General features: G+C 36.9%; 1 protein-coding gene across 1 annotated transcript; it reads right to left on the bottom strand.

Moving 5' to 3' along the window:
- Positions 1 to 2,899: 2,899 nt before the first annotated feature.
- Positions 2,900 to 20,545, bottom strand: LOC136248877 (uncharacterized). Its single transcript, XM_066040707.1, has 8 exons — positions 19,835 to 20,545; positions 19,647 to 19,724; positions 10,223 to 10,363; positions 10,094 to 10,168; positions 3,809 to 9,415; positions 3,630 to 3,755; positions 3,423 to 3,554; positions 2,900 to 3,355 (listed from the first exon to the last, which is right to left on the bottom strand). The coding sequence occupies exons 3-8, from the start codon at positions 10,349 to 10,351 to the stop codon at positions 3,230 to 3,232; spliced, it is 6,195 nt and encodes a 2,064-aa protein (XP_065896779.1). The 5' UTR covers positions 10,352 to 10,363; positions 19,647 to 19,724; positions 19,835 to 20,545; the 3' UTR covers positions 2,900 to 3,229.
- Positions 20,546 to 22,620: the final 2,075 nt, after the last annotated feature.

Genomic DNA, 22,620 nt, shown 5'->3' on the forward strand with positions numbered 1-22,620 from the left:
TAACAAGAAGGGTCACTGACATGATTCCAATGCTGATCTTAGTCCAGACAAAAAACCAACACAAATCACATGAGTGTGTGTGTTACATTCCTATTGTTTTTATGACTATCTGTAAAGCCCAAAATGAGCAGTGAGACACTTACTAAGAGGTGATTATTTCCTGCTTAAAAACTAAGAAGAGATGTGTTTTTCCCATCCACCTACAACTTAGCCTATTTGTGCCCTTCCCCTTGCCAACTCTTGGATCCGCCCTAGGAGCTATACTCTAAAAGCAATGACAAATAAATGGCTATATGCATGCCTTCATAGTACCATAAGAATATATATTGCAAAAGTATCCAATTGTATAGGAGTAGTGCAAAATCATTCACCAATGTTTGGAGTGCATCCATGAATTCATGTAGTGTGCACATGCAGTTGTAAACTGACCTAGGCATATTTATATATATATCACATCAAAGAGTCACAATTCACTTCATATTAAATTTTATGCTTCACTATATGACTTAATGCACGTGCATGTGTGCAGTTATGTGGTTATAGGCATGATAGTGTCCCCAAAAGCTATTTATAGTACTATATGAGTCATGAAGTAGGTTTTTCCAAGAATGTTATAGTCCATAAATCAAGCCATACACAGGCTATTTATTGTATAACTTCTCCTTTCAAGAACTGCAGTATTAATTGTACTGAGACACTGTTGTGCAGTTGATTTGGTGTAAAAGGATAGGCTATAAAACTTATTGTAGCTACATTGTGTGAATACAAGGTTTGGCAGTTGTTATCTTGTAGCTGTATAATTATTATGCTGTTTTAGTTATACAATAAATAGCCAACAGGAGTAGAATATCTATCTTATATCCAAGTAAAAAACTGTATGTATATGGCTTCTTGTACAGCCAAGGATGACTATTAATATCTATGACTGTTGTGAGCTTATATCCAAGTAAAAGACTGTGAGCATTTTGATGTATATGGTATGGTAGTTATTGCCCAGAGTTATTTGCTCAGTAAATTCTTTGAAGTGTGGCTTTACTGGGATATACACCAAGTTATGGCTAATGCAATGGATGCATGGATATATGGTAGCTACAGGCAAGCAAAAGTTTTAGAAGTTTTAAATGTGGCTGTATATATGTTTATTTCTTTTAGGTTAAGTGTTATACATGAGTACAAACCTGCATGCATTTATAGTAGCTTGCTACATTTTATGGTATATAACTATAGCTTTCAATTTATGCTTTAATCTTTATCTTGTACATTAACTAAAATGGAACTTCTTAATTGTATGGACAACTGCCATTGTGTTAGAATGCATGTAGTAATACATTAAGCTATAACCAAAGAACTTTCAATGAAAATAATTATTATAGCTTAACCACCCTGCAATTGATAAAGTGTTAGAATTAGAGCAACTACAACATTATCAAGTAGCCAGCCATAATATGCAACTGATATTTGTGATTGCATGGATTTTGAAAAAAACCCATTTTTTTGGGCACATGTAAAAGTTGTAGAGAAAACTCAATTGAAAATTTCAAGAATTTTTTTGTAAAAAAAATCTATTTTTACACGTACTTTGGATAAAGTAACTCAGCTAAACCTTCTTGCTATGAAGTTTCACACCCATAGCTTCTTACGTATATATGCATGATTATATCAGACCATATAGTTAATAAATAAGTCATCATTTAACTTACATTTACATATTGCACATGAATGAAATCTGTTTTTATACATTTTAGAAGGTAAGAGTGATTTGTCACCATTTGTCAGTGAATTAGCAGTATCTTTGGAATTAATGCTTAATATTAAGTATCATGCTCAAATTTTAATACTAGATAGATAACCACTTGGCACCTCATTTTAGCTAAAGAAAATTGAATGATGTACCCAAAAGGATGGTTTAATGGTTTTCCAAAACTGGGTCACAGCATTTATTTATTTTTTTTAAATATGTGCAAACTTCAATTAGAACTGATGTAACTTTTGTGTATATAGCACAGAAGTGAGCTACACCAGAAATTATCTCAATTTGAAGTTTGCAGTGTATTCAGTAATTCATATAAGAAAACTGTTAGTACAGAAGGTTAGCACACTTGCTCTACCTGCATACCTACCTTATCGGCTTATGTCATATTGCAAGGCTGGGATCGACATTTAAAAATTTAATGGAAGCTTTACTGTTTGCAAAAGAACTTAGTGATTGTGGCAAGTTTAGACAAGGAAATGACATAAATAAATCATTGCTATCAATAGGGATGCACCTATTTTGCCGGCAAAATTTTTGGAAAAATCCATTGGTAAAAGCAAAGAGCAAAATGCTGGAAAAATAAGTGGAAAATTGGAAAAAATGGGCACCAAGGAATGGCACATTTTGTATGAAAAAGATCGAGATACTCTAATAGAAAGCTCCCGCATAGCATAAGGGCAACATAGATTATGCTGATAGGAATGCGGTGACTAGAGATCGAGATACTCTAATAGAGCAGTCACTATGCACAACATATTCTGATAGAGCGGTCACACATGTTTGTAAGCTTGAGATACTGTGATTAATTTGATTGATGGTCAGCAAAATAGAAAAATTTTGAGTAAAATATAGGTAAGAAAAAGAATTGCTGGAAAGAAAAATAGGTGGAAAAAATCAACACCATTCACTTGCGATTTCTTGAACATGTTATTACACTTGCATCCATGCATTGTTCAACATTGTATATTATACCATTTTTTGCATGCAACTTAAACCAAATACGTACTATAAAAGTAAATAATATATTTTGTATTAAAATTACTCGAGTGGCCTCACATATGGCCTGATGTACACATTTCTACCAAAACTTAATCAATATATACTGCATGACCCCAAGCAGATGATTGATTGACTATGTAACCATATCACAAACCATAATTTCTCTTATTCAAAACTGCCTGCTTAGAACAGTAGTTTGTCAAAAACATGTACACCTTTAACAAGTACAGTATAGTCTACTAATAATAATACCAAGTCTAAAATAACATAGCTATTATATATAAACCTACACATATAATATCAAAAATATAGAATTTAATACAAAAACTTGTTGCAGAAAGTAGTAACTAAATTTAATAGTAACATGTATGATATTGAACCAAACAAACCTTACAAACTATAACATAGGTATAGAAAGGAATGACTACTTGTAAAAAAGTTTATGTAGCTGGCTATATATGTATGTGTGTTTGTATGTTAAAATGTTCGGCCTCCCTCACTATCTTGTGAGTTACTCCATAGCTGAAAATGCTCCCATGCATTTGACCCAAAAATGCTACTATACTCTGTGTCTACTTCGATCATTGGAAACGAATTTCTTTGCTGCAGTATTATATATATATATATATATAGCAAATATAAAGTACGCTACATGAACGCATGTGCTTACCCAACTGGTGTTCTTTAGTACAGCAATTCTCATTAGTGCTCTAATACCAGATTCATCTCTGTCTGTTACTTCCAAAGGATATGGAAGCACTTCATAACTTTTATCTATTTCCAATCCTCTTTCTGGTACTTGCTGCAGAGGACAATAATTATAAACAAAGCAATGAATATCAAACATTATTTTTCTACACAGTATATAGTGACTTACTCCATTGCCACCAACTCCCTGCATTGTTACAAACTGTTTAGGCTTCAAATGCCAATCTAAACACTCAACAGGAGATGGTACAGGATACACCATTAAATGCTCTTCATCACACTCTTCAGTAGCAGACTGTGTGAAAATTTCACATGTAAGTACCAACCATGCATACAGTTCAGGCTTACTGCTAGTTCCAACTGATCCTCAAGGTTAAGACTGATAATTCCTCCATGTACTTCAGCACTTGTCAGTGGTAGCTGATTGTGGTAATGTGACTCTGCAACAAACTCTAAAGCTTTTTTGATTTTTCCTTGGGTAAAGATGTTTGCATGGCCATTATTGTCTTCTCCATGACCATCATTGTCTTCTTCATAACTCTGTTGTGTGTTGTGGTGATAGGTACGTCCAGTCACCAGTTGCGAGTTGTTCCCATAATCTAGCATGACACATGCATCAAATGTACCCCCAATAGTCAAGTGTGCATTGTTTGTAGAGTTTAATGAAGTGAAAGAAGAATCACCTTCAAGTGCATCCTCAAACAGTGAGTGTACATTACAAGTTTGACCAGTAACCAATAGTGTGGAGGTCACATCACCTTCTTCATATTCTGCTGGAGATTCAATTGACTGATGGTCATGTAATTTTTCCAGCCTTAGAACTGTGTAACAGAAATTAATAGTCTCACAATTCGCCTGGTATAGCAATCTTGGAAAAAACAGTAAACACTGGGGCAAATGTAAATCAGTTGGTATCAATTCCATTGGTGGCACAAGTAGTTGATTATTGTGGTTGAGTAACTTTAGATAATTTTCTTTAACTACATCATGAAAATTCCAATTATGTTTGATTAATAAAACAACGGATTTCTGCACTATTGAGTTCCAGGAAGCAGATTGCAGTTCTATAAATACCAATGAATGGTTGAAATCTGTCATTAAAGCACGTCTGAATTGTGAATCATCTGACCTACTAGTATACGAGAAGGTAGAGAACATCCTGACTTTCACAATACTACTACCAAGTTGCTTTCCTACTATGGTAAGTCTCATTTCACACACAGACAAGCTTCTAACAAAGTTGATTAAAACACTTGATGAATTCAAATTCAATAACGATAGTAATAAATGCTCAAACGATTGCGTCAAAGTATCATGATCTCTTGGATTATTTTCATTAGCAAGCAAGTGAACAGGTATATGGATAATGCAATCAGTGCACTTGACATTTCTATTCCTCACACAGCAATAGGTGGTGGTTGTCACCACAAGTATTCCAAAGATGACTGACACAAAAAACACAGCAACGTATCCTAGTAAATCAGCACAGTCTATAAAGCACTCATTGAAAATAAAAATACAGTCATAATGGTAGTCCTTGTCGTTGCAAATCAAATTTCCAGATGGTATAGTATGATGATGCCAGAAGCAGTTTTGGTATTGTCTATACGTAACACTCATTACAAAAAGATCATCATAACTATTTATGATGGCATCATAGCTATTAATATTCTTGTATAAATCAAGTTTATCAAACGATAAATGATGGCCTTGCCACAAAGGAATGGTATCAGTTAACAATTGTATAACAAAATTAAAAATCTTATCATTATTACTACGTAATAAATCAATATCTTGTGACCCTTTCATTACCAGTCTTGATAACTTCTTAAGGATATTCAATCTGTGGACATTAATGATGTAATTTACTTTAATCATATCTGAGTTTATTCTACAGTTATCAATGTTGACTGCAATCAATATATTAGCATTAGACCCTTTACTAAGAGCATCTGTACTGTACCAAGGGTTAAGATGCAGTGGTGCTTCACTGTAGTTGACAATGTATATCCTTTGTTGTAAGAGGATAAAACTGTATTTCTTTGACAGTCTAAAATGTAATTGTCCTTCAGTGTTTTTAAGTATAACGAATTTGTTTTGATAACTTGCTATGCCATGATTCTCTTTTACCCATAAACTAAGATGGCGAGGAATTATATGGAGGCTTAGTGTTCCATGTAAAACAAGATCACTGTTAAAATAACATGGAACCTCAGGATATTCTAACAACAACGCATCATGCCAATCTACCAAGCTATCTTCTTTAATCATTCCCAGTATTGCATCAGCACGTGAGCAATTATGTTGAAGAGAAGCCAAGTAGATTGAAACATGTTGGTTGTGGTACTGTCTGTTATAGACACTTTCTTGGACTAAAGCTGAATTTGTATCATTAGTGACATCCTTGTCAGTGAGGATGTCAAGTTCACAACCAAGATTGATCATCTCTTCACAATGACTAACATTGTTCTTTGGCAACAAAGATTTATGCTTTACAGAATAAACACAAGGCTTGACATCATTTGATTGTACATGTGAAGAGCTGAGACAATCACAGGTCCATTTGTGTAACTGTTCTCCTGGACCATTACAGTTTCTTGTCTGGAAGAAAAAGCAGTTCTTGAAGTATTTGCTTTCTGGTCTGCTTTGGAAAACATTGTGATATGTTATTGGAATTCGGCTTGCAATTGGTTTGATGGCATGTTTCTTTTCCATCGCAGAAGATTTGTGATTTGGTGAAAGGTCAAAGTATAACTTGGAATATAGTTTCATGGACATGGAATAGGAGAGATCGTTGTACCACAAATTGCTATTCTCACTTAAAGAGTACATCACATGGAGGTAGGGGGTTTGCATAGTGTCCATTGGTGCTTGAAATGATGTCACTTCACTGAAAATGTGAGTAAATGAACCACAGGCTTCCACTGCTTTCAGGGAAATCAGCTTCTGTTTAGAATTACTTATGTAATTCAAAATCAGAAAACAATTGTCACATAGTAAGTGATTACGCTCTCTTGCAATGCAAGCACGACACATAGTTAAAAAGATTGTCAGGTGGTTATCTGTAATTGTGGAACCAAAATGCAGGACAGTATCAGTATCTTTTATCAAGATATCAAATGGATTGTTAATATACCAAGTGAAATACTCCTTGTAGTAGAATGCATTAAAAATGTCATCTCTGGTAAAAGGCTGTTCCCCAGGAAGTTCAGTCAATTGGTAAGCCTTATTCTGTGATTCTTCTGATTCTGGCAGTTTCATCCACCTTGCTTGTTCAATTTCAGTTGCAATCATTGTGTTAAATTGAGAATATGCTATATTGTTGTTGTAAACATAAAACTGTTCTTGATCAAATGGCAACAATATGTGCTGCTTTGGAATTAAGCCAAAACCCTTTAATGGTACATTGTGGTATGGAAGAGGAGTTATATCTGAGAATGATCTGCTCATACCAACCCTTTTTGGATTCCTGCTACCCAAACATACTGGAATTGTTAAGCCGAGCAAGACATCCATATTTCTTATGTCATATGATGAAAAACTTTTTACATTGCTCTTGCTGGTTGATTGCTTCTCGTCATGTGGTATTGATCTGACTAGAGCAAGAGCTCTAGCTCTACTAGTATCCTGGTAAGCTGATATGTTATACCTAGAAAGTGCAACTGATCCAGGACATTGACCATTAATTCTTTCCATGGTTTGATTTGAAAGAGGTGGGCTAAATTGTGTAACCTTCATACCACATGTATAAAGACTTACTCCAAGGAGAAGCACCAGAAGTACAAAAAGTAGCAATATAAAGGAAATAGTGGTAAAACTCCACACAAATTTAAAATATGTGTTGCTATTGTTACCATCACCACCTTCATCATTGCTGTCATCATTGTAATGGCTGCTGTCACCATCGTAATGGTTAGATGAACTATGCTCACTGGTAATATCTTCTTGTGTGTTGGTAATATCTTCTTGTGGGTTAACATTGTCATCATCACCAACACCTTCATCTTTCTCGATACCATCAATGCTGCCATGGCAAGTACTGCTGGAGGTTTTGCTTTTATCTTGTTCACCAACACTGCAGTAGAGACTGTCACTAGGAAATTCATCCTGTTCAGTACAATCTTCAGTGTTATCACAGTAGTCATCGGGTTTGAAATTTTCATATTGACCAGTGTATTGAGCAATCTGATGGTCAATATTATCTGTATCTTGATCTCTGGTCAAATTGTCTTCAAATTGTCTACAGTCTTCAACCTTGTGGTGATTGTCATTGTCAAATTGTGAGTGCACTTCAGAGCTGTGACACACATCATTGTCAACAGTTTTTGAATTGCATCCTTTTAAATGCAGTATCTCATCTACTCCAGTTTCACCAGCAGTTTGAATGAAGGCTTCTAGTGAATGACATAGCAAGTAGTACCAACAGAGTGTGGTTACTTTTGAGATATATTTCTGGCAAAGCAAAGAACTATCACAAGAATCAAATTCAATTGGGCTAAGAGTGTTGCACAGGAAAAAAATAGGATTTTTGTCACAAGCAATACTTGAATTTGAAGACAAGGTAACAGTATTGCTGCTCTCATTGCCATCTGCACCATGCACAGATGCATAGGTTTTGTGTACTTCACTGGTTGGTGCATGTAGGAATGCTTTTAGTTGCTCTTCTATGCCCACAGGACTTTTACTTACAGTAGCAGGCTGGCCAATGCTACTTGTAAGAGCTGGTTTAAAAACATCATAATGGTGTTGTTCATATTGTGAGTGCCAAACAAATTCACCACACCCATCAATGATGGCATCAAAACATTCCTTAGTTGTTGGTACCGAAACAACTTGCCCAGGAGTTTGACTCATCAAGCCTTTGTACAAAACAGGTGAGAAAGGCATTGCCTTTTGTGCTGGAAACTCTATACTAACATCACAAATGGTAGTTTCATCACTGTAAGACATTTTAAGATTTTTAGATGCTCTCAAAGAAATGGTTTTGTGCATCTTAGTTGGGAGCTTAGGAGCAATGCAAGTTTGGAGGATTTTTAAATCACCTGTTTGCACAGGCTTTATGAACACAAGGTTTTGTTCAAACCCAATACTATTAAACCAGCATGCATCATTAGATTCATGGTAATCAAGGCGGCCAATAATATTACACAACCAAGCAAATACTTTGGAAGCGCTTGGTCTGTTATGTGGATCACTATCCACACAGCGCTCAACTAGCCTCTGCAAAATCCTATGTCTCAGCATTTCTCCTCCTTTTAATTCTCTCCCAGTAAGAGTAAAATATATGACACAGCCAAACGAATAAATATCAACCTTTTCATCATAGCTACAGTTATCGCCTGATGCTTCTGGTGGCATGTAATTAGCTGCACCAGGTGCTTGAGTTGTCAGCTTTTCACCATCAACAAGAAACATGGCTGATCCAAAATCTCCTAGTTTTGGCTTGTGGTCTTTGGAGAGCAAAATATTGCTTGGTGTAAGGTCACCGTGCACTATTTTTAGTGAGTGTAAGTAGCACTGAGCATCAGCTACACCATGCAAAATCGTAAGCCTTTCTCGTAAGGGTATGTGTGAGTTTTTTCTGATGTAATTACTCAGAGATTGCATACATCGCTCCATAACAATATATGGAGGAGTGTCTGAATGTTCATCTGGGTAGTATGTTCCAAAGAACCGAACAATATTGGGGTGATCAAGCTTACTCATTATGCTGGCTTCATGGATAAAATACTGAATGAAATAATTTCTATAGGCCATAATGTTTTCATCATTGATATCTTCATCAGTTGCACTCTTCAACAATAAGGTGTGTATTTTTTTAACTGCACATTCAGTGCTGCTATTTATGTAGCCTTTCTTCACTACACCATATGCTCCTCTTCCAATAATTTCATCAGTAATTGAAAGATCTTCTCTACATTTTGCAACCAGTCTCTCCCGAACTACATTATTTGTCTACATAACATAACACAGCACCCATAATGCTATACCTCTATGATTCATTATCAGTATATTAGGCATATGACTAGTAGAAGTTTTCAAAGGTAACTGTTAAAGTTTGATGACCATCTGAGCATGTTAAAATACATAGTAGTGCATGTGTTGTGTGGCATAGAAATGGCAGCACTGGACAGACAAGCTTCTAGATTCCCAATTGTTTATTGTAGGTTTTTTACTTTAAATTACAGCCACTCCAACTAGTAATTTCAATAACAAAGTTAACTACTCAATTAGGGTTTGTTCTATTAGAGTATATTTATCTACATTTTGCTAATGTACATACTTTTTATTGATAGGTGCATGTTTAGTATATATAGGGCTGATCTGATACCTTAACAGTAGCCCAATAGGAATTTGTGTATTTTTAAAAATAGGTTGCTATGCATTTAATTGAAATCAACACCACTGCAGGTGTCTCTTGGCTGCCACCTTTGATACCATATATATTTCATTCTAGCACTATTTGAAGGCCATTTACAGCTATGACAAGTTTTTTTTTAAATAAGATAAGAAAATAGTCCTGGGTGTTTGAGATATAGGATACGTACTGATAGTAAAATCTAAATAAAAGCAGGCTTGTATCCTTTAAAAGCTTCTAGTTATACAATATAAATATGATACTAGCCAGCATACCTTGTCAGGATAGATAAAAACAAATACAGCAATTCCAAATTCAGCTAACAGTATGATGCCAAGAAGTACAAGGTACTATACAAATATAATCAACATAGCATTAGTGCACCATTTGCTATTACTACTTACTATCATCAGTACATAGTACAATTCCACAAGATCTCCCATTGATCCCAGTAGACCAAGTAGAAACAATATTGTTATGCAGATACTAGTAGGACCAGTCAACCTACCACCATCAACTTTGCCAGGTTTCATGCTACTGTTTATCTGATAAAGAAGATACTTGTAACTGTACAGTGTGTTTCATTGTTTGATTTGCTTACATGAATCAATGTGGCCAACATGTACAACAGTAGCACCTAATTATTTATTTATTATTGAAGTTGTGCAAACAAGGTTGCCTTTGCACCAAAAAGCTTAGTCTTACTTCTCTAAAGTACACACACACACATGCACACGCACACGTACACCCACACACACCCACACAACACACACACTCACACCCACACACACACACACACACACACAAACACACACACACACACAACACACACACACACACACACACACAACACACACACACCTATACATTATGAAACAGACATTGTTACAAATGAAGTACAGTGATGTCATGATAAAAAAGCCAATACACAGGTGATGAAATCAATGAAAGGGTCAGGCCTACATAAAAGCTTTCACGTCGACTTCATTAATAAGAACCAGTATACAACACGGAATAGCACTACAAATAAATGGGTGTTCAGAAAGAAGGAATGGAAATAAGCATTTCTAAAGAAGGCATGTAAGGATGGAGTTAGAATTTCAACATTAAAAAGCCAGAAACAATTCCAGACCAGGTGGTGACTTGATCCCCAGTCAACCTGCAATCTAGGCCAGTGCTTATTACGGAGCCACACAGCTTTATATCAAGAAAGCCCTCTGCATTGAACTTATATACAGTATGACTTTTTGTACTTCACGCGGCTGTTTACTAATTACTATTATAATACATGATATATACTCTAGGGCACCAGGAAAAGAGGAATAGGTCAAATCCTTGCACATGAATTCATATTTAAACATACTCTGATTAACCATGTAATCAGCTAAGACTCTATGATGTACTTGTGCTTGTAGTCAATGTGCAAACCATTTCATGTATGGCATACATTATGATTGCTTAGTAGCTAGTCTAGAATTGCTTCATCATCAAATCCAGGACCATAAAAATAAAATAAAATTAACATACATTAACTAAACTTATATTTATTTATTTATTATAGTGTCTATAGGGATCAGCAAAGAGGCTACAGAAAATCTTTTCATTAATTTGCAGTATACAGCTGATGGACCACTATACTCATCCCTGTTGTATAAATAGAATTTTTGCTATATACTGTCCTGCTTTTCTGTCCTCCAGTGGCGGATCTAAGGGGGGTTTCTGAAAAGTAATATATAATGAAGACAATATCAGAACATTCCCATCCTCAAGAAAATTTTTTAGATTTTAGAAGCTTTGAGATTGGATATTTGGCTAGTTTTAGTTACAATCTCTGTAAATGTAATGCTTTAAACCGTGTAATAAACTAACTAACTGTAGTGCAAAATTGCGCTAAACTGTAGCTTTATTAGAGTTGCTTGTTTTAATGCAGTGGGAGGTGAAGTTGCTGAGGGTGTACTGGATATTAGTTAATGAAATGCAGTTGTAGACTATATAGTTTTTGCTATTTATTTATTTATCAAGACACACGGTAGTGTGTCGTGCGGCCCAAGAAGCCGGCGCGTAACACCCGTGAGTATATTGACAGAAAGAAAGAAAACGCAATTTTCGCACCGCCGTAGCTCTGTACTTCCTTGATGAAACAAGACGATTTTTGCTGTGGACATGCCCTCCAACTGCAGCACTCCACATTCCAAATTTGAGCGAAATCGCTTCTCGCGTTCCCGAGATATGCGACTTCAAAAATTGGCTCAGTTTCTTCGTTTTTTTTTTCTTCTTTTTCTTTTTCTTGTCGCACACTTACAAAAACTGCTATAAAACGCGAACGCCATATCCGATTACCTTGAAATTTGGCACACCTAAGGGGGATATAAAGGCGCATCTCGGTACCAACTTTGGCTGGAATACGATAAACAGGCAAAGAGTTATGAGCTATTATTCACGAAAAATAACACCAATATGTTGTCACGCCTACAGGGTAAACCGCGTATGGGAAGAAGCTGGAAATCGGTGAGTGAATAGGTTAACTATTGAACCTCAAACCTTTTGTGGTTTGAAAGAAATTGAGCTAAAAAACAGGAAGATACAACGAAACAACCAACAGTGTGTAACAATTACGCAATCGAGATTAGCTAATAAAAAACGACTGCTTGTCACGCCTACCAGATAAACCGCTTGGGGTAATGCTTTGAAAATCGTTGTACAGGTGGAGTAATCATCTTAGAAAGGCTCATCAATGGTGTAGAAGAATCAGATAAAGCCACGGAGTTATAACACGAAATCTAACTTGGTGCAGCAAGTGCGAGATCGAGATACTCTAATAGAGCAGTCATCCTAATAGAGCAGTCACCCTGAAGAGAATTCAAGATATCAGCTAGAAACAAGAAACCTGTATAGAGATCAGCTACACACAAGTCACCCTGTAGAGAGATCAGCTAAAAGAAGTTACCTTGTAGGGAGTTCATGCAACTATGGAAAGAGATAGTTCAGCTAGAAGAAATCACCTTGTAGAGTTCAGCTACAAAGAAACCACCATGTAGAGAGTTCAGCTACAAACAAATCGCCCTGTGGAGAGATCAATAGAAGAAGTTACCTTGCAGAGAGTTCAGCTACAAAGAAACTATCATGTAGAGAGTTCAGCTACAAACAAATCTCCCTGTAGAGAGATCAGCTAGAAGAAGTTACCTCGTAGAGAGTTCAGCTACAAACATATCACACTGTAGAAAGATCAGCTAGAAGAGGTCACCTTGTAGAGAGTTCAGTTACAAAGAAACCACCATGTAGAGAATTCAGCTACAAACTAGTGACCCTGTAAAAACATCAGCTAGAAGAAGTTACCTTATAGAGAGTTCAGCTACAAAGAAACCATTATTTAAAGAGTTTAGCTTCAAACAAATCACCCTGTAGAAAGATCAGCTAGAAGAAGTCACCTTGTAGGGAGTTCATGCAACTATGGAAAGAGATAGTTCAGCTAGAAGAAATCACCTTGTAGAGTTCAGCTACAAAGAAACCACAGAGTTCAGCTACAAACAAATCGCCCTGTAGAGAGATCAATAGAGGAAGTTACCTTGCAGAGAGTTCAGCTACAAAGAAACCATCATGTAAAGAGTTCAGCTGCAAACAAATCACCTGTAGAGAGTTCAGCTACAAGCAAATCTCCTCGTAGAGAGATCAGCTAGAAGAAGTTTCCTAGTAGAGAGTTCAGCTTCAAACAAATCACCCTGTAGAAAGATCAGCTAGAAGAAGTCACCTTGTAGAGTGTTCAGTTACAAAGAAACCACCATGTAGAGAGCTCAGCTACAAACTAGTGACCTTGTAGAGACATCAGCTAGAAGAAGTTACCTTGTAGAGAGTTCAGCTACAAAGAAACTATTCTTTAAAGAGCTCAGCTGCAAACAAATCACCTATACAGAATTCAGCTACAAACAAATCACCCTGTAGAAAGATCAGCTAGAAGAAGTTACCTTGTAGAGAGTTCAGTTACAAAGAAACCACCATGTAGAGAATTCAGCTACAAACTAGTGACCTTGTAAAGACATCAGCTAGAAGAAGTTACCTTGTAGAGAGTTCAGCTACAAAGAAATCATTCTGTAAATAGCTCAGCTGCAAACAAATCACCTGTACAGAATTCAGCTACAAACAAATCACCCTGTAGAGAGATCAGCTAGAAGAAATTATCTTGTAGATAGTTCAGCTACAAACAAATCACCCCGTAGAGAGATCAGCTAGAAGAAGTTAACTTGTAGAGAGTTCAGCTACAAAGAAACCATCATTTAGAGAGTTCAGCTTCAAACAAATCACCTGTAGAGAGTTCAGCTACAAACAAATCTCCCTGTAGAGAGATCAGCTAGAAGAAATTACCTTGTAGAGAGTTCAGCTACAAAGAAACCATTCTGTAAAGAGCTCAGCTGCAAACAAATCACCTGTACAGAATTCAGCTACAAACAAATCACCCTGTAGAGAGATCAGCTAGAAGAAATTACCTTGTAGATAGTTCAGCTACAAACAAATCACCCTGTAGAAAGATCAGTTAGAAGATGTTACTTTGTAGAGAGTTCAGCTACAAACAAACCATTTTGTAAAGGGCTCAGCTGCAAACAAATCACCTGTACAGAATTCAGCTATGAACAAATCACCCTGTAGAGAGATCAGCTAGAAGAAGTTACCTTGTAGAGAGTTCAGCTACAAAGAAACCACCATGTAGAGAGTTCAGCTGCAAAGAAATCACCCTGTAGAAAATTCTGCCAGAAACAAATTGCCCTGTAGAAAGATCAGTTAGAAGAAGTTACCTTTTAGAGAGTTCAGCTACAAAGAAACCATTCTGTAAAGAGCTCAGCTGCAAACAAATCACCTGTACAGAATTCAGCTACAAACACATCACCCTGTAGAGACATCAGCTAGAAGAAGTTACCTTGTAGATTGTTCAGCTACATACAATTCACCTTGTAGAGAGAGCATCTAGAAGAAGTCACCTTGTAGAGTGTTTAGTTACAAAGAAACCACCATGTAGATTTCTGTAATCAATATAATATTATGTATTATATATATAATTTGTACATTTACTGATAAAATATTTAAAGTACATCTACTTCATCTTTTCTTCTTCCTGTGGTAAAGAAAAAAAAGCATAGGTTAAAAAGTCCCAAAGCTGGCCATAGGCCGGCTTTGGGGTATACAAATACAAAAAGAAATGAAATCTAATCCAAAACAGCCAAGCTGTAAAAAAAGTGTGCGGCCCTCAGAAAGGCTATGGTGAAAAAAGATGTGAAATCCAAGGTGGCGGCCAAGAAATGGCTGTGATGGTAGGTTAATGGTAAAAATTTTAATAATGACAATTCAGGTGAATTTTGTGCCAAGACCAAGCGGCACCAAATTCACCTGAATTGTCGTTATTAAAATTTTTACCATTAACCTACCATCACAGCCATTTCTTGGCCGCCACCTTGGATTTCACATCTGTTTTCACCATAGCCTTTCTGAGGGCCGCACAATTTTTTTACAGCTTGGCTGTTTTGGATTAGATTTATTATTACTGGACAGACAGAATAACTGATATGTCCAGGGGACCAGCCTGGAGTAAGGGACCAGCCTGCAATAGTTACAGCAATAAATCATGTAATTTAACTAAAAACTGTTCAACAGTGAGAGATTCAATTGTTTCAACAGGTACATTATTCCAATCATTTAATTGTTCTGGGGAAAAGGCTGAATTTGTATGAATTGGTTCTTACTGAAAGAGTGATGAAATGAAGTGGATGTTGGTGGTGTGTTGGATGGGAAGTGGAGGAAAAATATGGTATGGAGGAATCTTCAAGGCCAAGTGATCATTAACAGAGTTGTAGAACATTTTTAGTCTTGAAATCATGCATCGATGTGATAAGGTGATAATGTTGATAACAAGACTGCCCTGAGCTAAATTTGAAAGGGGTGTCTGTCAAAACCACAGAAGATCTACTATTGGCTACTGTGAACATGCATGTGCATAAAACTGAACGTAGTATGTATATACTTACTCTCTTAGTGTTGCCATGTTTTCGGGGTAACATTACCTATGACATGATACCATTGGGTAGCCAAGTATATATATGTGAGAGGATTTGAGGAGGATTTTTTAAAGTGAGAGGAGAGTGAAAGGATTTGATAATAGTGAGAGGATTTTTTTCAGCTATACATTATTCGTTAACTATGCAGTGGCAGATCTAGGATTTTTAAAAAGGGGTTTCTGAAAGTTAGTAGAAGGCACCTGATGACATTTCTGGAGAAAATTTTGAGATGTTAGAAGCTCTGAGAGTGGATTTTTAGCAATTACAATAAATGCAATGCTTTTAAACTGTAGCTAACTATAGCGCAAAGATGGTGACTATAAGCTGAAGCTTTGATTTCTCTATTAGAGTATCTCGATTGTTTTTAATGCAGTGGGAGATGAAAAATGAAGTGTTGCTGTGGGTTTCATAGCTATAAATGGTGTTAGTTAAGTGCAACTGCATGCATGCTACTGAAATACAGTGGTATATAGTTGTTTACTATGACAAATTGTCACTGTTTATGTATTTAAACTGCTACTGAGCTAATTTTAAAAGGGGGTTTCTATCAAAACCCCAGAAACCCGTCTAGATCCGCCACTATTATGGTGTCAGATTTTGCATGTTTAATGTTGTGTAGTCATTTTTAAGTTGCCTACTGATTCTTCAACTGGACATTTATTGCAGGAAAGTGACACACACTTAAAGGACACCCCTGATCATGAATTTTGGACAACCGCTTTATAAAGGACATCCATCTAGGTCCCAAATCAGCAGTATTAGAAGCTTGTACGCCCCTTGATTACGGACACCTTTTTACAAAGGATTCCCTAATGGTATCCATCTTTGAGAGGTTTCACTGTAAGGCAGCCTCGTGAAGGAGATTTCCTACAATCCGGGTGAATATGGTGGGTGAGTATAAGGAGTTAATTATTTAGTGGGCTTGGAAGTGCTTGTATAATTGACTTGCATATACAGTGGAATTACTCAGATGAACTTTGTCCTTTATAAAGAGGTACATGTCCTCAGTTAAGGGTGTTAACACTGTTAATTTGGGATCTAGCTAGATCAGTGAATGTCTGTAATAGGGTAGTCCAGACTTAAAAGGTACCTTATAAGTGGGGTTCTATACTGTTACTATTATGCACATGTACTTAATTGTGCACTTTGTCGTTTGTTGCCTTTAATTTATGTAAATGGCCTTCCTCATCTGATTAATGAAGGCCTTCTACTCCAATATGCTGATGACATCACCCTTATTTGTAGTGGAGACATCCCTGATAGTATTATGAATTCACAGCTTGAACTTCTTAATTAGTGAGCGGTTGATAGTAGAATGGAATTGAAATACTTAAATCAACAGTGATGTGGTTCAGGCCAGAGACCCTTTTTATAGGCTATATTTGATCATAATTTATCCTGGCTCACAAGTCTGCAAGAAAATGTCTTAACTATTTGTATACTATTCACTGTCATTGTTGGTTCCAAATTACTGAAACCTTTAACTGAAGCACTTATCCTCTCTCACTATTCTTCTGATGTGGGGCACTTCACTACATACAAGAGGATGCAGAATAGGGCAGTGCATCTTTGTAGGAATTTGCACAAGTACAATCACGTCTCAAAGCACTACCATGTAGCATCTTCAGTGGCTTAATTCTTTTATACAGTGTTGTTCTTCCTGATGCATCACCAGTTTCATGGAATGTAGTGTTTACTGTTTGGCAGGCATCATCATCGTGATACTAGAACATGCTCTTTCTTTGCTAATCTACCTAGATACCATTTAACATTTTCACAGAGACAATTTCGTTACAGGACCTCAAAATGGTGGAATGGATTACCTAATGATGAGAATTTTACTGCTGTTATTGATGACAGTTAATCTTTTTTGTTTTCATGTATGAAGTCATTACATTTCGTTTGTGTTTTGTTTCGTATATGTGCATGTGATAAATTTGTGGAGCAGTCAGGTTTTTGTTAAAAATTATTTTTTAATAGAATAGAAGAACCGGCTCTAATGGCACGCCCATCCACCACATTTTAACTCTATACTAATAAGTTTTCCTATGCATATACCTATACACTAGAAAAACAGAGCAGTCAGGTGCGTGCATGCCGACGAGGGTGGTGCATGAAGTATGTACAACTTTGTAGAATTTGAAAGCTGTCTGGCAAAGAGATGCTGTTCGGCTAGAGTTGGCCATCTTAGATGACAATTTTAATACTAGCTACACCTTGCTCATCATGTAATAATAATAATAGATGTTGTTTGGCTAGAGTTGGTCATCCTAGATGGTTCAGCATGACAATTTACTAGCTACACCTTACTCATAATAATAAGTAAGGGAGAGAGTATCCAGCTTCCAAAATAGCCTGTACAAATTCACTGTGTTAAGCTCAGTGAGTTTATCGTTGATCAATACTTCTCAATTCTCAGTGATCAGGGTACTGTTGATTGGTACTTAGTAGATAAGGTGAAGGCTTTTTTCTGTGATCAGTGCACTTACTTGACTCAGTGATTTTCCTGGAATGTATTCCAGTCAGATATACTCTTTCCCTTACTGTGTATAGCGATTCTGGAATTCCGTAAATTTTGCATAACATTTTCTCCGTGAATCTTCCATTGGAGAGTTGGCACAATCATTTCGCTACCATACGAGCGATTGATAAAAATGGGATCGTTTCTAGGGTTTCTGGGGGCAAGGAATATGATGGTGCAGTTAGTTTCCTGCTATAAATATGTTTGTGTGGAGTTTTATGCCAATTATAAGATTATTTTGCAATATAGCCACCACAATGTTATGTTATTTTTGCAAGAAACGACCCAGCACATGTTAGTTACACCAAGGTGAGCATTTTTGTCCATGTAGTTTTCAATATTACTATGCTAAAAGTCAGCAAATTTGCACCACAAATGACTCATCTTTTTGATGTACCATTCTGGTAGCTGTCAAGGAGCTGTACATTAAGAGACAAAATAATCATATAAGCAACTATAAATCATCAGTACAACTCCTTGCTTTGCATGCACATTGTATTTGTGAGTGGAGATTACTGGAACAGAGTGGTTGCACTTCACCATGTGTATGTTGTTTTGCCATCCGCAAGATGCAAAATGCATGCAACTATTTAGTGGCTTTCTATGGAGGTGACCTTGATTCAGAGGGTTTTACAAGTAAGGTTACACTGTGGTCCATGTGTTAAGGTATTTATAACAGAAAACAGAAGTTAAAAATGTTATTGTAAAGCTAAGTTATAAGCATTTGTTCAATTGTGCCATTTTTGGGACTTTTTTCAATGGAAAGATACGGAGAAAATTTTGCCTATTTTAAAGGACAAAATTGCTTATAACTCCACCATCCTATAATGGATTTTTGAAAACTAAGTGTTTATGAGATCCTCAGGGAGTACTACACAAGGCTATGCCAAATAAAAATTATTTCCATTAATTTTAAAATTCTCCCGGAATCGCTACTGTGTATTATGAACTCTTGTTGCTATGAAGCTCGATAGACTGAGCAACTTGAGTTGGTGGGCCAACCGTGAGACATGATCATGTTTGTGGTGTGCCTAGCTACCTGAGTGCAATTATTTCTGATCAAAAGTAAGACATTTTTAATACAGATGCTATATATGTCCTTCACACGCGCTGCATTATCGATATTGGTAAAACTGATATCGATACTGAAAATATCGATACTGAAAATATCGATAAGATATTGTAGATATAGATAATTATCTATGTTGTAGACCTACAATCCCACTATCAATGCATTATGCCTCATTTTTAAAATGGTAAACTTACTTTCACTATCTTTTCGTAAGGCCACCACGGCTCAGACGGGCCAATGCAATCAACTCGGTCGGACGATTCAGTCGATCTCTAGATGAAAGATGAATGCATAACGAATAAAATTTGATGACTAGCTAGTTGTTAAATGATTAGCTACTAACTATGCATGCATGCGTATAATTATATTATAACGTACGTACCAAACTCAGTTTAACAGTGTAGCCGGTTGGGACGTGCAGCTCAGTAGTGCACTGCTAACTACGACGGTTTGTTGATTTCAGGACCAGGGACTTTCCATTACGGAGTTAGTTACGTCATAATTATAGTATTCTGGCTGCGACGCAGTGATGTGTTTGAGGGATCATCGCTCTTCGAATCGCAGTCCATCATCATCGAATATTGATCTGCCGGCCTACTCCGAGGGTCGCTTGGAGTCTGGTGGCCTTGTTTGATTGCTGGTCTTTCCAGCTGTTCAGCACTTTAACACCAAGTGCTGAGGGTGGTGGCAAGGGCAGTCCATCTAGTCGTATTGGGCGCTTCGCTAAGCACGGCCATATGAGTAGATCCGTCCGAGTCTGCATTAGACTGCGAATGTTTACTATAGAGTAATGACGTGGTTAGTTATAGTCTTAGCAGATTGCCGCGCGCATTAATTGTGGGCACCTTCCTTGGTTGCAGAGCCGAGGTAGCCGAGTCCATCCAACACTGCCGACTAGAGTGAAAGCATTATAGCTAGCTGTAGTTTGGCTGAGAAACGATCCAAAATGTGACTATATAGCATTACAGGGCTAGTCTATACTACATGTGTGTTTCACAGTGTTGGCATGGGTTGCACGGTAGGGTACCCGTCCAAGAGCGTTGCAAAAGTAGCTAGAGCACTCAGGCACTCAGTACTTTTATAGCAGCTAGTACACATGTTTGCATTGTGCAAATATTATGTCACCTAAGTCATAGATATAGTATAATTGCATTAGCAGGGTATTTTTTGCACACAGGGCGTTTTACATAGCTACGTATAGGTACTTTAGAAGGGAATTTTTCATAGCATGCATCTTTTATATTTACCATGTATAGTTGTGTTTGGAGTATGAACCAAGCCCACAACTATACATATATAAAGTATAGGGAAAGCAGGAATAAACACATCCATCAGTGTATGCAGTATTGCGAAAGACTATCTAGATAGCTTTTCACACATATGCAGTTGGTGACCAGTGTTCATCCAGTCTCAAGGGTGTTTTTACCACTATATAAATTGAGACTGATTGACAACCTGAGTTGAGGCAGTGAGTCAGCTACACACAACCCATACATATGCATGCATAGAGAGAGGTATCGTTGCTATACGCATCACAAATGGCCATGCAATTGCATGGCCAATTGCATGGCCATTTGTGATGCATATAGAAACGATACCTCTCTCTGAGTCTCTCTGTCTCTGTCTTGCTCTTCTCTCTCTCTCTCTCTCTCTCTCTCTCTCTCTCTCTCTCTACACATGCACATGCACACTATCCTTCCTTCCTTCCTTCCTTCCTTCCTTCTATGTTACTTTCTTCTGGTCACACAGTTTTTCTAATCAGGAAAGAATGGCAGCAGCAAAAGTGGACAGTCATGCCACTGCATGGTTTACTGGCAGTGGTCATGGCACAGCCGCATGGAACCATGCAGAGGATCTGTTAAACTCTGGCAGCATACAGACAATAGATGAATGGAATGGTCTAACCTATACAGTGTATATATGCATACAAGTTGTAAAATGTACACTATCGTAGAACTGTAGAAGAATTTGACTCAGGAGATTCCTTATCCTTGCAATTCAATATAAACCTGTTACTCCAACTTATATTGAAACAAACAGTTGAGCTGAGATATTATTTTGTATTCTTTTATAATAAGGAACAATATTACGTTGTATTGGTAATATTTCTTTGTCAACTGGAGAACAAGTGAGTGTGAGTGAGCCAAGTGGAGCATTTACATGGTAATCAAATGGTAACAGGTTTGATGACAAGTTGCCCCTTCCTTAATTGAGCAAGAAACTTTACTCACATTGCCCCAGTCTACCTACCTGTATATTAACAGTCAACTGGGAAAGCAGCCCACCCAGCTGTACCGTCAATGGGTAACTGGGGAAGCAAATACCTAGCAGTTTTAGGTCTTTGTGGAACTTCAGATTCCATGGTCTCTCTCTGTGAGACCTCCTGTGGGTTACTAGTCCTGCCCAGGAGGGTTTGTTTGAACAAGACTCAAGTGGTGCACAGGCATCCTAGTGCTGGTTCACTGCATGGGTGGCAATAACTGTGTTTCACATGACCACTGGAGGCTTTGCTTTGTGTTGCTTTGTGTCACCACTAGTGCACCACTCTTGTACAGAATCCAGTTCCAATGGAAAAAAGTTCCAGTATACCTCTGTATGCTAAGTAAGTAAACCTCAGCAGATCATAAATTTACAAGACAAAATATGTACATGTGTGTGCAGGTGCGTGTGGACATACGTAGTATTACTGTGTGTATGTATAATTAACACACATAACAAAACTGTGAGAATAATTATACATTTAAAAATGCTTAGAGTGGATTGTTTATAGTGGCCAGTTGCAACTTTAATATTCCCACACCGTAGTGTCTTACATAAGTATAAAGATATCACAGAAAAGGTTTGGTAATTAAAGGTACACTGGAAACTTACCATCCTAGCTATTTACTAAGACATATTGAACTGATTATGTATACAATCAGCTAGCATGTTCTTTCATTTCACTGAACTAAGATACATACATATATATATGTATATAGAAAGAGAGTAAAGTACAAATTTTTTTTACATGAGAGTGGTTTAGCTAATGGCTGCTGTAACTCCCATTCAACACTCATACATGAAGTGTCTTTAATAGAATTAATGCTTTGATTGTCACAGTTCTAACTGCTCAGTAACCAAACTCAGAGTGATTTAAACTGAACTGAGCCTTATTGATTAATCCTTATA

This window comes from Dysidea avara, chromosome 3 (assembly GCF_963678975.1).
Source record: "Dysidea avara chromosome 3, odDysAvar1.4, whole genome shotgun sequence".
Taxonomy (NCBI): Eukaryota; Metazoa; Porifera; class Demospongiae; order Dictyoceratida; family Dysideidae; genus Dysidea; species Dysidea avara.

What these genes read in the sequence shown, in the direction of transcription:
- LOC136248877 (XM_066040707.1), bottom strand. Translation starts at nt 10,351, where the DNA reads ATGAAACCTGGCAAAGTTGATGGTGGTAGGTTGACTGGTCCTACTAGT. An exon ending in AGGGAGTTGGTGGCAATGGA is followed by an intron (nt 3,555 to 3,629) that starts GTAAGTCACTAT and finishes TGTCCTCTGCAG; the next exon opens with CAAGTACCAGAAAGAGGATT. An exon ending in TACTAAAGAACACCAGTTGG is followed by an intron (nt 3,356 to 3,422) that starts GTAAGCACATGC and finishes ATAATACTGCAG; the next exon opens with CAAAGAAATTCGTTTCCAAT.